This window comes from Pollachius pollachius, assembly GCF_949987615.1.
Source record: "Pollachius pollachius genome assembly, chromosome: 1".
NCBI lineage: Eukaryota > Metazoa > Chordata > Actinopteri > Gadiformes > Gadidae > Pollachius > Pollachius pollachius.
Window position 1 is genome coordinate 6,832,861 of NC_136934.1, and position 15,000 is coordinate 6,847,860.

At 49.7% G+C, this 15,000-nt stretch overlaps 1 protein-coding gene across 7 annotated transcripts in view; it reads left to right on the top strand.

Annotated features, from left to right (window-relative positions):
* mef2cb (myocyte enhancer factor 2cb) overlaps positions 1 to 15,000 on the top strand; it is a 62,767-nt gene that overhangs the window by 15,047 nt on the left and 32,720 nt on the right. For 6 of the 7 annotated variants that reach the window (XM_079750441.1, XM_079750436.1, XM_079750440.1 and 3 more), the window contains exon 2: positions 7,021 to 7,312. In XM_079750441.1, the coding sequence (XP_079606567.1) occupies positions 7,259 to 7,312 (54 nt within the window). In that variant the 5' untranslated portion in view covers positions 7,021 to 7,258. Of the gene's footprint in view, positions 1 to 1,057; positions 1,185 to 7,020; positions 7,313 to 15,000 lie in introns of those variants that run through there. The other variant, XM_079750437.1, reaches the window with a different exon arrangement.

The window sequence follows — 15,000 nt, forward strand, 5'->3', positions numbered from 1 at the left end:
AATCCAGTCAAGACACGTCGTAATCGACAGCAGCTAATTGGTTTCCAGTTACAATGTCACCTTAATTGCTAAGAATCAAGATTCCTTGTGATAATAATTAAGGAAATTTGTGCGCGGTGTGTTGGGGGATTTACGACTCACCGTTTTGCACTTAATAATGACTACCTTCAAGTGGCAGACTTTAAAGTAATGATTATTTTTTTGAAAGAGTAAATGAAACAGAGGTCAAGTATAGACAAACAGCTTAGTCTCCTGGTCGTCGTCAATAGACCGGTGTGCCACTCTTTTGCTACATAGCTATTGGAAACAGAATACATAGGAAAGCATCTCCTGTGTCTTAATAACGATCCAACTATGCCATGAGCTAATGGAGCGAGACAGGTGGATGTTCTCCTGAACACACACACACATGCTCGCCCACGCAAACACACACGCACATAAACACACACACACACACGCACACACACACACACACACACACACACACACAAATCTGCCTCTTTTTTTCTGGAAGCGAAAGCGCATGGGAAAAGGGGGGAGAGGGGGGACGACGACAAAAGGAAATGAACACATTATGTGATTTTTTTTTTCCTTCACTGCTATCACTCTAATCCCCCAGATGTACGTGTTGCTAATCTCTTTAGCTGCTCACATGTTAAATTAGCCGCTAATATCTGTAGCGGTTCAGTGCCTCACACAGGGCCCACCTACGCATGGACCGCCGCCCGGGTTTAGGTCACTGTCCTCCCACCGGCACGTGGAGGAGGGGAAGGCAGACATTGGGTTTGGGTGGTGGTGGTGGTGGTGGTGGAGGTGGTACTGTGGGGGGGGGGGCTGATAGCCATTCGTCACCGCTGCTATCTCACACTGACAGACGGGGGTGGGGTGTGTGTGGTGGTGGTGAGGGGAGGGGGGAGGAGGTTGGGTGGGGGGGGTGGTGCTGTGACACTCCACATAGTGGAGTCACCGTCTGTAATGACATTAGAGACACAATGAGACCTGAAATACTGTTTTCTTCCTCTTCCTCTTCCGCCTGGCCGTAGACTCCCTTCCCTTGCCTACTTCTCCTCCTCCTCCTCCTCCTCCTCCTTGCTTCCTCCCTTCTCTTCACACACACATGCACGCACAGATGCTAGCGCACGAATGCGCACACGCAGAGCCGCACAGACGCCGTTCGGCACAGAGTGAGTATTCACGTCTCAAATTGTAATTTCAAGGAACTGCATTAATACAAATTTTCTCCCCCTTTCACACGGAAACGATAGTTTATTTGAAAGGGAAGCTGTGTTTATTTGATGTATGATAAACATCCTTAAAAGGTTTATTCCCTACAGAGTAATATGTTTTCATAAATCCTCACATCCCAAACTAGTTTCCGGGAAAAATACATGTTCTTGCGAAATTCAAGGAAATATTTAAGTATCAAATGTGTTGCAGATGTGCAATCAGCTTAGCAGTACCAGTAGTAAGTAAAAAACTGTACAGTAAAAAAAAAAACATCCCCTCCTGCAATGATGAATGGCCTTCCTCAATACATTATAGGAGGCAAAGTTTGGCAAAAAATATAGGTGTCAGCAGAAGTGCTGAGACACAGACCAGGACAAAAAGTAGTTCGTTTTGGTTGTTCCTCACTATTCCCAACAGACGAGTGGAAAGACCTTTTTACTCCCGAAACTAACGACTGGGACATGTAAATGTGAAAAACATACGTTTCCTATGAATATTGCAATATTGCATCTTTGCAATATTGAGCTCTGGTGCTTTTGCACAACACAGAAGAGGTTGAACCCAGACGGTGTTCCCCTTTTTTTTCTCCTCTTCCTGTCGCTTCGATTCTGAGAGATGAGTTTCGATCTATTCCCTTGTGCTTGATGACAAAGCACACATTTACATGCAGCCCTTAATACAGACTGTAAGAACTGTGGACAAAGAGCCACATGCTCGCTTTTAGTCGCTAAACACTTGGGACACAGGTGACCTACAATCAACCCTTGTATACTGAGTCCACTAAGCCCTGCGACTCAGACGAGAGAGCGAGAGAGAGAGAGAGAAAGAGAGAGAGCATGAGAGAGCGAGAGAGAGAGAGAGAGAGAGAGAGAGAGAGAGGGAGAGAGGGAGAGGGAGAGGGAGAGAGAGTGAAAGAGAGAGAGAGAGAGAGAGAGAGAGAGAGAGAGAGAGAGAGAGAGAGAGAGAGGGAGAGGGAGAGCACTCGTTAGATCTATGTGCTGAATCGCGGGACCACTGCATCGCCTCTCTCCTCCCCCTCCGGCTCCCTCTTGCTCTGTCCGTCTGCTTAACAGATGGGAGGGTTGTGGGTACAGCTCCCCCCTCCCCCGGACAGGCCTGGTGCCTCCTCTCCCTCGTCTCCTCTCTTTCCCTTCCGCTGCGGTCTCTCTCCATTCCTCATTTCCTCAGTGCAGAGGATTGATCTATCTATCTATCTATCTATCTATCTATCTATCTATCTATCTATCTATCTATCTATCTATCTATCTATCTATCTATATATCAATCGATCAACCGATCGATTGCTATCGCTATCACTATCTCTCTATCTATCTATTGCTATATCTATATATCATTATATCGTTCTATCCAACTTTCTCTATATCTTAGTATCCCTGTCTCTCTATCTACCTGTTTATTTTTTTGCCTGTATCTGTTTATTCGCCTGCCTTTCTTTCTGTCTGTCTGTCTGTCTGTCTGTCTGTCTGTCTGTCTGTCTGTCTTTCTGTCTGCCCGTCTGTCATGAGGTTAAGAATGGATCGGCAAGAAGCTTGGCTTCATCTGTTTCCACCCTCTCCTCCTCACGCTCTCCCCTCCTCACCCTCTCTCCTCCTCACCCTCTCTCCTCCTCTCCCTCCCCCTTCCTCCCCCTCTCTCCTCCTCACCCTCTCCCCTCCTGACCCTCTCCCCTCCTCACCCTCTCCTCCTCACCCTTCCTTCCTCACCCTCTCCCCTACTCACCGTCTCACATCCTCACCCTCTCTCCTCCTCACCCCTTCTCCTCCTCAGCCTCTCCCCTCCTCACCCTCTCTTTCATTCAGCTGCCATGTCTGGTGTGAAAGAACTGCAGGAGATGAGTTATAATTTTTCTTCTTCGTTTCACTGTTCTTTGTCTCGCTTTAGGGCAAAAAAAAATAGAAAAGGCAGCTCCCTTCTCCCTAAAGCGTTACTTTGGGCTCTTTGTAAATTGGCATGATGAATCAGAGCTTGTTAGCTCTCTCTCCTCTCCCAGCCACTGTAACCCACCCTCCCTCTCTCTCTCGCTCTCTCGCTCTGTACACACCTCTCCCCCCGTCTCCCCCTTTCCCACCCTGACCTCCCCCCTCTGTCCTCATGCGCCCGGTCAAAGGCAGGTGTCTCACTCTCTTGCACAGAATTCCTGCCGAGGGGGGAAAAGCAACGCCAGGTTATGTCATTTAAACCCGTGCAGTGTAGCGTAGGGCTGTGAGGGTTGGCTCTGTGTTACCTCAACCCCACCGCACCCAACCAGCACCCAACCAGCACCCACCCACCACACCCACCCACCACACCTACCCACCCACCACACCTACCCACCCCCTTGGCGTCACAATGCTAATTTGGATTGAGTGGTTCAACGGTAATCTGCTAAATTTGTGTGAAGGGGGTGGGGTTGGGGGGGGGGACAGAGAGAGAGAGAGAGAGAGAGAGAGGTAGAGAGAGGGAGAGAGAGAGAGAGAGCGAGAGAGAGAGAGGGAGAGAGAGAGAGAGAGAGAGAGAGGGAGAGAGAGAGAGAGAGAGAGAGAGAGAGAGAGAGAGAGAGAGAGAGAGAGAGAGAGAGAGAGAGAGAGGAGACGAGAGTCTGGTTCGGTAGGACCCTAGCACCGGAGCGCCGTCGGGTGCCAGTTTCCTGGCGCTCAAACGCCATGGGGGCGGGTGCAAGGAAGAAGGGAGAAGGGGGTGGGGGGTGGTGGAATGTAGGAGAGCTGGGGGGAGCAGGCTGGGGGGTTGAAGCCGTGATGTTGAGAACCGTGGTTGTGTGTTGTGTTGTGTGTAGGAGGAGGTGGATGAGGCATCAAGTCAGAGAGAAAAAAAAAGGAAAGAAGGTGTGTGTGTGTGTCTGTGTGAAGGCCTTTAAAGCGAGTGAAGGGGTGGTGGTGTTGGGGGTGGTGGTGGTGGTGGTGGTGGTGGTGGTGGTGGTGTGGGTGGAGTTGCAATACACCTTAGGATGCACTGGCTGATGCTGGGAGCCAAAGCAGGGATTATTGGTTGAGCACCGGGGCTTAGTCTTAGTGCTGGTGTTGCGTAAGGCCCAAGGTGTTGTGTGCCCCAGCGGGCACTGACATTGAGAGGCTCAGTATGGGGCTGGAGGAGGAGCGATCGAGGGAGGGAAGGAGGGAGGAGGGAGGGAGGGAGGGAGGGAGGGAGGGAGGGAGCAGGGCATGGCAGGGAAGGTGGGAGTGGAGGCCAGGAGGCAGGCAAGGATCACAGGAGTTGACGCCTCCTTGTTTCTGGAGCGCTGCCCAGGCCAGCTCGAGTGTAGTGGAGGAGGAGGAGGAGGAGGAGATTGGAAGACTGGGGAGGTTGTCAGTGTGCGAGGAGGAGGAGGAGGATGGCTTGTTGTTGTTATCATGGTGATTGATTGGTTTTGGGTCGCGTCACTGTCTTAGTGGTGTGTCTTATGATCGTAATCGTCTTGTCTGACAGCCTTCTCTCTGTGTCTGTTGTTTTTATGTTCTGACTGGTGCGTGTAAAGCGAAACAATGTTCTGGAAGGGCTCATGAAAGTGTAAATCATTTAGATTCGCCACCTTTTTAGATTGTTTTTTTTTATTTATTTCTGGGAGTAAAGAACTGTATTGTGTGTAGTAGTACTATATAATTGTATCATTTGTCACACAATTTTTTTAAATCAATAATTGATTAATGAAATCATTTCTTTTTTAACTCCCAATGATTTAACGGCATATTATGAGAAGTCATCTTCTCAAACCGCCTGATATATTATATGAGCATGAGTTATATTTTTGGTATTTTTCAGAATGCAAAAAAAATGATCACATCTATCTAAAATCTGAAGTGTGAGCGAGTTGTTTTCTCAAGTTCACAGTGGGATCCTTTCATGCGTAGGCAAACATCAATAAAAATAGTCCTTTTTTGTGCGCACAAGTAACTTCATGCCGTCTTCATCCTGAAGAGGTGGAGCCCACTTTTGATCACTTTTGCCCACTTTCTTGTGCTTCAACATCCCTGTTGCTCATAAATACATGGATTCAGGGTAGGGCAGGAGAACGACAAAAAAAAGAGGGAAGCTTTGGGGGAGGGGAGTGCATTATTTTGTGTATGTGTATGTTGTTTGTGCATGCGTGCTTATGTATGAGTGAGAGAGAGAGAGAGAGAGAGAGAGAAAGAGAGAGAGAGAGAGAGAGAGAGAGAGAGAGAGAGAGAGAGAGAGAGGAGGTGGGAGGGAAAGAGAGAGAAGGAGGGAGGAAGAGAGAGTGACATGTCTTTTAGTGAAGCAGTGTCGTCTTCGGCATCGACGTCTGATGTAGGCGCTGCCAGGTGACGGAAATCTGGTTCAGAGAGGAGAGAGAGAGAGAGGAAGAAGAAGAGAAGAGGAAAGGAGATAAAAAAAAGGAGCCAAGGTAGATGGAGGTTTTTTTTTTATGTGACGGCACTGACAGCTCCCCTGCATTGCACTGAGCTTAAATAATGGGATGCTCATTTGCATAACGAGGGACGTTATCACCTCTACTGTCAAAAGAAAACACAACAACAGTTCTTCTGCTCCTCCCTGAGATAGATTGGGTTGGCCTACTTTAGCACTCAGGAGAGATGCGCCGGAGCTCCTGGCTCAGCCAGGCTCACACATGTGCACCAACACACTCTCACACACACACACACCCACACACACACAGGCACACAATCATACACACAATCACATACAGACACACACACAAACACACTTACACACAATCACACACCCACAGACACACACACACCCACACAATCACACACACTCTTGTGGGTACGCGTGCACAAAGAAAACTTTTTGGAGCACAGCTTTCTTCCTCACTCATGCAGTCCAGGTCCAGCTCAGCAGCATTTCTCTCTGTTCCACTCACCCCTCTCTCTCTCTCTCTCTCTCTCTCTCTCTCTCTCTCTCTCTCTGTCTCTCTCTCTCTCTCTCTCTCTCTCACACTTACACACCCCCCCCCAAACACGCACACATACACACACTCACTAACAGACACAACAGCGCACACACACACATACACACACACACACACACACACACACACACACACACACACACACAAACACTCAATCACTAGACACACACATTCACATTTGTGCACACACACCATTCCTGCAGCACATCCAAATAGTTCTGTACTGAGTTCATGTTGGAATGCCTGGTTTGATTTCTTACTTTGAGGAATAGCCGTGCGACTGATGATCTCTTTGTTTGCTTTTTGTTTGCCAGGGCATGGCGAGACACCGCTAGGTTTTACAGCTGTGTTCTACAATTCTACCATTCTCATTTGCCGACATATCAGATGAAGTAGATGTAGCCGTTGCTGGCAGCTCCACACTGTCTACACCGGGGCTTTGTGGAGTAGAAACAAGAATGTATTTCTCCGTCGGGCGGTGATGTTACAGTGTTGGGTGATTAGAGCGTTTAAGATAGCGAACACTTCCAAAACAACTGTCAGATTCCCTGTGAACCAGGCAAGATCCTGACAGCGCTGTCTCCTCTCATAGTTGGTTTGCCGCTAAAAAACAAAAAGGAGTACATTTGCATGATATGACGCGATGGAAAAAAAATCCCAAGAAATGAAAAAAGCCGCCGTTCTCACTGCGTTGTTGACAGATCCTTTGTGTTTCCTCGCCCTCCCTTGTGACTTCAATGATGCCTCCTGATTGTTATTTTTTACCCCTCCCTTCTAAGTATTTTTGCCATATTTCATTTCACTTAATGCTCATTTCTCCCCCCCTCTCCCCCTCTCCTCCTCTCCCCTCTCCCCCTCCCCCCTCTGTCATGTCTCCCTTACAGGTACAGACGCTGGAGTCTTTGAATTGAGTAGAAGTTGAGAAAAGAAGAGTAAAGACTGGTGGAAGGAGAGAAAAAAAAGCGGGCGAGAGAGGAAGAGAAAAGAAAAGACGCGGACAGAAGAGAAAGGAAGGGGAGAGCGAGCCGAGAAGGAGAAAGAGAAAGAAACAGAGGCGCACCACCGTTCTTTTTTTTTCCGTTCGAGCCAGAGGAGCGAGAGCGCATCCGAGAGACGGGGACGATGGGGAGGAAAAAGATACAGATCACGCGGATTATGGATGAACGCAACAGACAGGTACGTCCCGGGGGGGGAGGGGAGAGGGACGATGGATGAGGATGGGGTGTCTGTGTGTGTGGAGGGTGGGGGGCGGAGGGGAAGGGGGGTGGGGGTGGCGGGTGGAGGGTGAAGGAGGCATGGATGGATGGGGTGCAGAGGGAGGAGGAGGAAGGAGGGAGGAGGGAGGAGGGAGGAGACACATCCCATTCGCTCCCTGCTCTGCCCGCTGCAGTGAGGGCCTTTTGGGAGTCTTGAGTATTCGGCGGGAAGAACAGAGGTTCTTGGTGGGGGGGGGGGGGGTGGGGGTCTAACTTCAGCATTATTACTCCTAATAATATTATAAAAATAATTTGTATTATTTATTATTAGTATTTATTATATTACTGTTGATTTCATCTGATAAGAGTAATTTATTGCTATGGAGGAAGACGTAAAGTAGACCTATAGTTCCATTTCTTTCTACTATTATTGCAGCATACCGCCACAATGCACATAGCTGTGTCTGCTAGCGACTGCAGGCGACCACACGGCGGCACACCGCTGGTTGCACCCTTCACACAGCGGTCGTCTTACGCCGTCTCACCCACTTTAGCTGACAGCCAGTGGAACGCTACCATCCGGCGGAAGGGGGGAGGAGAGAGCCGCTACCACAGAAGGTTGAGGCTGGCCGTTAAGCAATAAACAACCGCACAACAGTGTGCAATGGTCCAGAATGACACAATGCTGGACCAGCAAGTAGAATGATGTAGTGCAGTGATTCTCAACCAGAGGGGCACGCGGCACGGTCCCCCAAGAGGGACTGGTGTGGGTCCCAGGAGGAAGGGAGTTGGGGGGGACGGGGACGTGGGAAGATTTCAAAAATAGCATACATAAGTAGGACAACAATTAGGGGGATTTTTTTTTTTGTTTCTGTGTGGAACATTTTTATATTCGTTAAAAAAAAACTGACGTGACTTTCATGAAGCTGATAGTAAAACTAGAGGCCGAAGAGAGTCTAGTGTTGTTTGTCGCGTGCAGCCCACGTTTTAAGGGGGTACTTGAGGCAGCCAGCCGTTGTTTCAAGGGGTCCGGAGACGCTGATTATAGGAGGATCTCAGTGGCGCCTCCCAGGCTAAATGGTGTTTCATGTCCAGCAGCAGTAGCCCGTCTAGCCACCATCATCATGGAGTGGGTCTGACGATTCATCAAAGGAATATTAACAAATCAAATATAAATCTGTCCTGCGAGAGATGGTAGGTGGAAACCAGTAAAACAAGTGCTGTTGTGTCCGGGCTTTGAGAGAGTCTATATGATAATTGATGGACAACAGGGCCCGGGCAGACACCATTGTCTGAGGCAGGAAATAGATAGAGACAGACGTCTCTCACTGCCCCCAAGGCCCACAATCAATCAGTTCCTGCGGCACAAGTGACCACTGACACTCTTGCAGCTTCCTGGCAGACCAATTGGATCCATACGCTGGATAGCTGCCCCCTGGTTCCTATAGGTCAGATCCACATGTGCACGCACACACACCCACACACATGTGCGCGCACAGGCACACACACACACACACACGCAGGTACTCACGCACTTACACACACACACACACACACACACACACACACACACACACACACACACACACACACACACACACACACACACACACACACACACATGCATACACACAGACACACACGCAGGCAAAACAGACTCACGCACACACACACAAATACACACTGAAAAATGTACAAATACTCGTGCACACGCAGGCGCACAAACAAACACATGCATAGACATCCAGCCACACACACTCACACAGCGCACACACACATAGACACAGACACAGACATACACAGATGCAGATCCATACACACACACACACGCACGTGTACGCGGGCATACACACACACACAGACAGACACACATAAAAAAATGTGGTTCGTCGATACACTCCTTCTCCACATTAGGGTTGTACACCTACGTACCTACTAGTCTATGCACGATAGGCAGTATTCCTGTGTGGCCATTTTAAGTACGCTCAATGAGGTTCACGGAAGCAAATGGCCGACACCGCCTGGGAGGCGTTCTTCAAGCGCTCCCTGGACTGGCCTCCGACTAGACTGGCCCTTCAAACACAGTTACGTCAGCCAGGAAATTCCGCACAGGAATCGAGAATGAGGAAGGTTCAGTGTGATGAGACCGAGACGAGACAGCGGTGATCATAGACAGAGCAGAGGAGAGATGGACAGAGAGAGAGAGAGAGAGAGAGAGAGAGAGAGAGCGAGAGAGAGAGAGAGAGAGAGAGAGAGAGCGAGAGCGAGAGCGAGAGCGAGAGCGAGAGCGAGAGAGAGAGGGAGAAACCAGGGGAGACTAACGCGACATCGACACCTCGCTCCATCCGCGCGACATAGTGAACTCACCTTCCGTGCGAGAGGTTACCGCAGGAGTCACAGATGTCGTTGGCGAGGAAGGGGGGAAAGTGAGAAGGGAGCTTGACGGACAGAGCGGCGCGAGCGACCGCGACCTGAGTCTGCACCTAGCGCCTGTGAGCCGTCCCCGTACACCAGGGCTCCATTTAGAGGCTGACAGACGGGCGGACACATGCAGGGAGGGAGACAGACAGACAGGCCGACAGGAAGGCACACAGGCAGACGGAAGCGGCAGGCGGACAGAGAGACAGACAAGGACAGAAGGGAGGGCTGGGGACGGGTGAGGACAAAGAGGCAGACGAGGAGGAGGCGGAGGTCATCGAGTTTGAGACGAGGAGCAGGGCTATCACTTTGCACCAGTGCCCACACTTCCTCCCCTGCCGTTATCTCAAACCCCCACTCTCACACACGTCCCACCTCATACGCCACCCGCCGCCTGCCCCAGGCACTCCGGCTCCTCGGGGCTGGGGGAGGGGGGGTGAGAGAGGGGGAGGAGGGGGGGAGGTGGGGGGGACAGGAAGGACACCTGAAGGGAATCAATGCCTGAGACATCCGGGCTTTAACTTCCAAGCTGAGAAAGAAGGAGAGGAGACGGTGGGGGTGTGGGGTGAGGAGGGGTGAAAGAAAAGGAGAGGACAGAGGGGAAAAAGCTGGAGCAAAAGGAGAGGAGGCAGAGGAGGGAGACAGAGAGAGGGAGAGAGAGACAGAGAGATAGTTGTTTTTTTTATCGCTTTTGTTTTGTTATGTTTTCTGAAATCCAGTATTCAACGCAAACCTGATCTTTGTGTTTTTGTGTTTTTGTTGGTGTTTTCCATTGAATAATTGATGCCTCTGTTACTGATATGATATCACCGGTCACGAGTGGAGAAGTCCAATCACATGCTCCGCAGAGCACATGGTCTTTATTGCCATACAAGAGCTAAACAAATGACATAATATCCCCCGCAGAGCTAATCCTCACAAGACAGAGACACCCCCGCACTACAGCGAAACCTTTTTTCTTTTTTGCAAATCGACAAACTCTGGATTTGCCTATTCTCACTTCCTCTTGAGAATTCACCCGCTGCCAAAGCCAAATAAACAGCACACAAGTCTGGGTGGCATTACCTTTGCCCTTGCATACTTCACATAGTTTCACGCAACATTCCTCAAATTCATCACACTTGGCTCTTTGAAGCATTTTTAAAGAAGCTCATTAATTTCTGAGATTTCTCTACCCCGATTTTTTTTTCGATGTTTTTATAATTTCGAACTAATCACATATTTTATTCATATCATTTCTTTTTCTGGGGGGGGTGGGGGCGGGGCGGGGGTGTTGCTGTCAACGCCGCCCCGCCACCCACCGAGCCCGCCGGCGTTGCCCGTGCGTTCCCTCAGTGGCGCTGAAGGCCCAGGGCGGGCACAGGGCCGGGGCTCTCTCTGGGCGGCCACTTGGGCCGGCCGCCCCCGAGCCCCGAAACACTTCCCCGGACCAAGGGCAGAAGGGCCAGGCCTCCCCGGCGTTGACTGGCTGCCCAGAGCTCCGGACAGTGGACGGCAGTGTCTGGGCCCTGGCTCCAGTCCTCCTGACCACTCAGACCCTCTCCCAGCCCCAGGCACATGAAAGAGCCCCCTGTGCCATAAACTCATGGGTTACAGACAGAGCACAGGCTCTCTTCCCCCCCAAGCCTGGGCACACACACACACACGCACACACACACACACACAGACACACACACACACACACACACACACACACACACACACACACACACACACACACACACACACACACACACACACGTGCGTACGTTCGTACACATGCACGCACACACAAGGACACACACACACACCCGCACACACACAAACACAAAGACACATGCATGCCCGTACACACACACGCACACACACACACACACACACACACACACACACACACACACACACACACACATACAAATGGACACCCGTACACATACAAGCACATAAACATAAAAACAAGCACACACACACACACACACACACACGAACACACACACACACACACACTCATCCAACCCCACTGACTGACTGCACTGAAGAGATTATAGACTCCTATAGACACGTACACTAAAAATGCTTCATTTAGCATCCTGTTTACGCAACATACACAAATACGTAAATAAACAAAAACACACACACACCCACCTACACACACACACACACACACACACACACACACACACACACACACACACACACACACACAGTTCTATCTCTCTGGAGTCTGCCCTCTTTTGGGTCCAACTAATTTGCTGCAATTGACTCTAATGAGAGTTACCTCTCCAGCCAGTACACTCTGGGCTTAATTTACGGTGACTGAGTGCATGTGTTTTTTATTTGTGTGTGTGTGTGTGCGCATGTGAGAGTAAGAGAGCCCTGTGAGGCAAGGATGGATGTGGGCGTGCCCGGGGGTTGGGGGGGGGGGGGCTTTAGCAGGGCTAAAGGTCAAACATGGATGAGGTCATCAGTCACAGGAAGTAGAACAACAGTACTCCCCCCTGTCCCCGCAAACGGGACGTGAACACACACACACACACACACACACACACACACACACACACACACACACAAACACACACACACACACACACACAAACACACACACACAAAAGCACACACACACACACGTGTCCACAACCATGCGCTCGTACACACATACCCACAGACGCACACACATGAACACACACACACAGACAACCACTTATTGACACGCACACACTCACGCAGACACACACAGACACATACATTCCCCCACACACACCACGAATGCGAATGCGCACACACACGCTCACACTAATTGACCAGAAGGTACTATTATTAGAAACTATTACTGTTAACTGATACTAGACAAATATCACCTCTTCAAAAACGTAAACCGTTGTTTTGTTTGTTTTTTCCCTACGCGGATCAGCAGAGGAATTACATCTTAAACAAGGGATCTTCTTTTTCGCCTCTTTGACAAAGCATAACTCCCTTAATCAACAGCATCGCGGGTGAGAAAGCGTGCACGCGAAATTAACAGCTGGAAAATAATGAGGCCTACAGGGTGGTTTGTCACCCCGGCAGCCCCTCGTCTGATCCCCCTACCCACCCCCATTCACTCCTCGTTTCTTCTACCACTGTGAGCAGCAACTCGCTGTGTGTGTGTGTGTGCAACCCCTGGGAGACCTCACCTGAAAAAAGGGCTCACAAAGCTCTCACCTCCTTAACGCTCAATTCCAAACCTGGCCTTCGCCTCGGAGCTGCGCTCCCCTCTCTCCTCATTAACATGTACCTTACGCCTCCCACTCCCTCTGCCTTTCTCCAAATCATCAGTTTACTTTAGTTCATCACAATCGTCTCCGCCTAGCTCCCCCCACCGCAGACGATGTATATATCGGTCACTTAAAAAAAAAAAGGGATGCATAAAGGATATTTATACACCTATTTTGTTTTATTATTCCAATCCACAGTGTTGGAATTAGATCACAAGTGCCACGATCCATGACCATCCACCTCGGACGAATGAAAACAACAAAGTTATTTCTGTCACTGCGGGTCACTAGTTCGAGCCCGGGCTCGGACACACACCCACATCCTTTTTCCGCCGGTAGATATATATCACTTTCAACGCTGCCTGCGGTTGTTTGGCATAAACAGGAACGTCGAAGCGAGCGTGAACGCTACTATCGGCGGCACGGCGCATGGGCGAATCAGGAGTTATCAGGGAGGAGCAAACAAATCGAGAGAATGATGACGTACGGCTTTAAGAAACACTGTTAGGGAATGTAATGAGAGAGGAGCGAGCAAGACATCCATGATGACGTTGGCCATATTGTGCCTCACGCAAGTCGACTTCATCATAGCAGAGTATAAATGTAGCAGCAGAATGAAGCCTTCACGGGCGCCTGCTGTGTGCTTTGAGTGGACACTGACATCCAGAGAGAGAGAGGGAGAGGGAGAGAGCGGGAGAGAGTGGGAGAGAGAGAGAGAGGGGGGGAGAGGGAGAGAGAGGGAGAGAGAGGTAGAGAGAGCACAAGACAGAAAATAAGAGAGAGGTAGGGAGGAAGAGAGAGAGAGAGAGAGGGAGACAGGGAGAGAGAGAGAGAGAGAGGGAGACAGGGAGAGAGAGAGAGGGAGAGAGCAGAACATAGCATATATTAGAGGTGGGACAAAGCCTCTTTTGTTGTAATGCCCCCTCTTAGCAGCTTCTTCCGCGGCAAGCCGGGGTTCAGGCTCAGGTCCTGTTGCTCCCCTACTTATTCCTTTTGCGTAAGCCCATCTCTTCCTGCCTGGACTTCTGACAATGGGATAAGTGTTGGACTCTCAAGACATTTTGTGCTGCTCAGTAGCCAGCCAAATGGATGTGTGTGTACGTGCGTGTCTGTGTGCGCGTGTGTGAGTGCCTGCGTGTGTCCATGCTTGTGTGTGTGTGTTGCCGAAAGGTGTGTGTAGTACTGTCATGTTGAGTTGGCTACCCAGCAGCCCCTTGGGGCCTGTGTCTTTGCCCTGGCTCCGCCCCCTCCTCCTCTTCACCCCAGGGAAGTCCAGGCAAGCAGGAGGTGGGAAGCAGAAGCGAAGCCATTGTGAAGGGGAAGCCACTGGCCTCTTCCTGTTATGAGAGGAAATGCATTCAAATGTGCTTCCTGTTCATCCACCCCCGGTCCTCTCCCCCCTCCCTCCCCTCCCCTCCCCCTGAAACCTTCACCCTCATGTAGAAGAGAATCAGCTAATCAACCTTCTCTTTTTCCCGCCCTTTTGACTTGTCCTGAGCAGTGTACATGAAATATTGTGGCAGAGTAGAGAGTGTGTGTTTTCTACATAAGTATGTTTATCCTACACCCATTACATCTACTATTATAATAGGATTTATTTTTCATTGCAAACAATTCCAAAATGTGTAACAACAAACCATATACGTGTGTGTGTGTGTGTGTGTGTGTGTGTGTGTGTGTGTGTGTGTGTGTGTGTGTGTGTGTGTGTGTACATGTTTGTGTGTGTACGTGTGAGTTTTCCTTCGATAGGTTTCACACTCTGCTTACTCATTTATTGTTAAAAACAACTCACTGGTGGTTTCACACTGAAGCACTGTTAAGGTTGTTGTTTTTTGGTTTTGTTTTTTAACAATAAAGTGAAAAGTAACACACAGGATGGCAGAGGTGCTCTAAAAGTTCCACTTAACCTTGAATCGTCATTAATACGAATGGATTGTCACTGGCCTCAGTGACCAAGCAAATTGTTCAATTGCCTTAGGCTTTGCTTGAGAAAAAATATTGAATAATTACAATTATA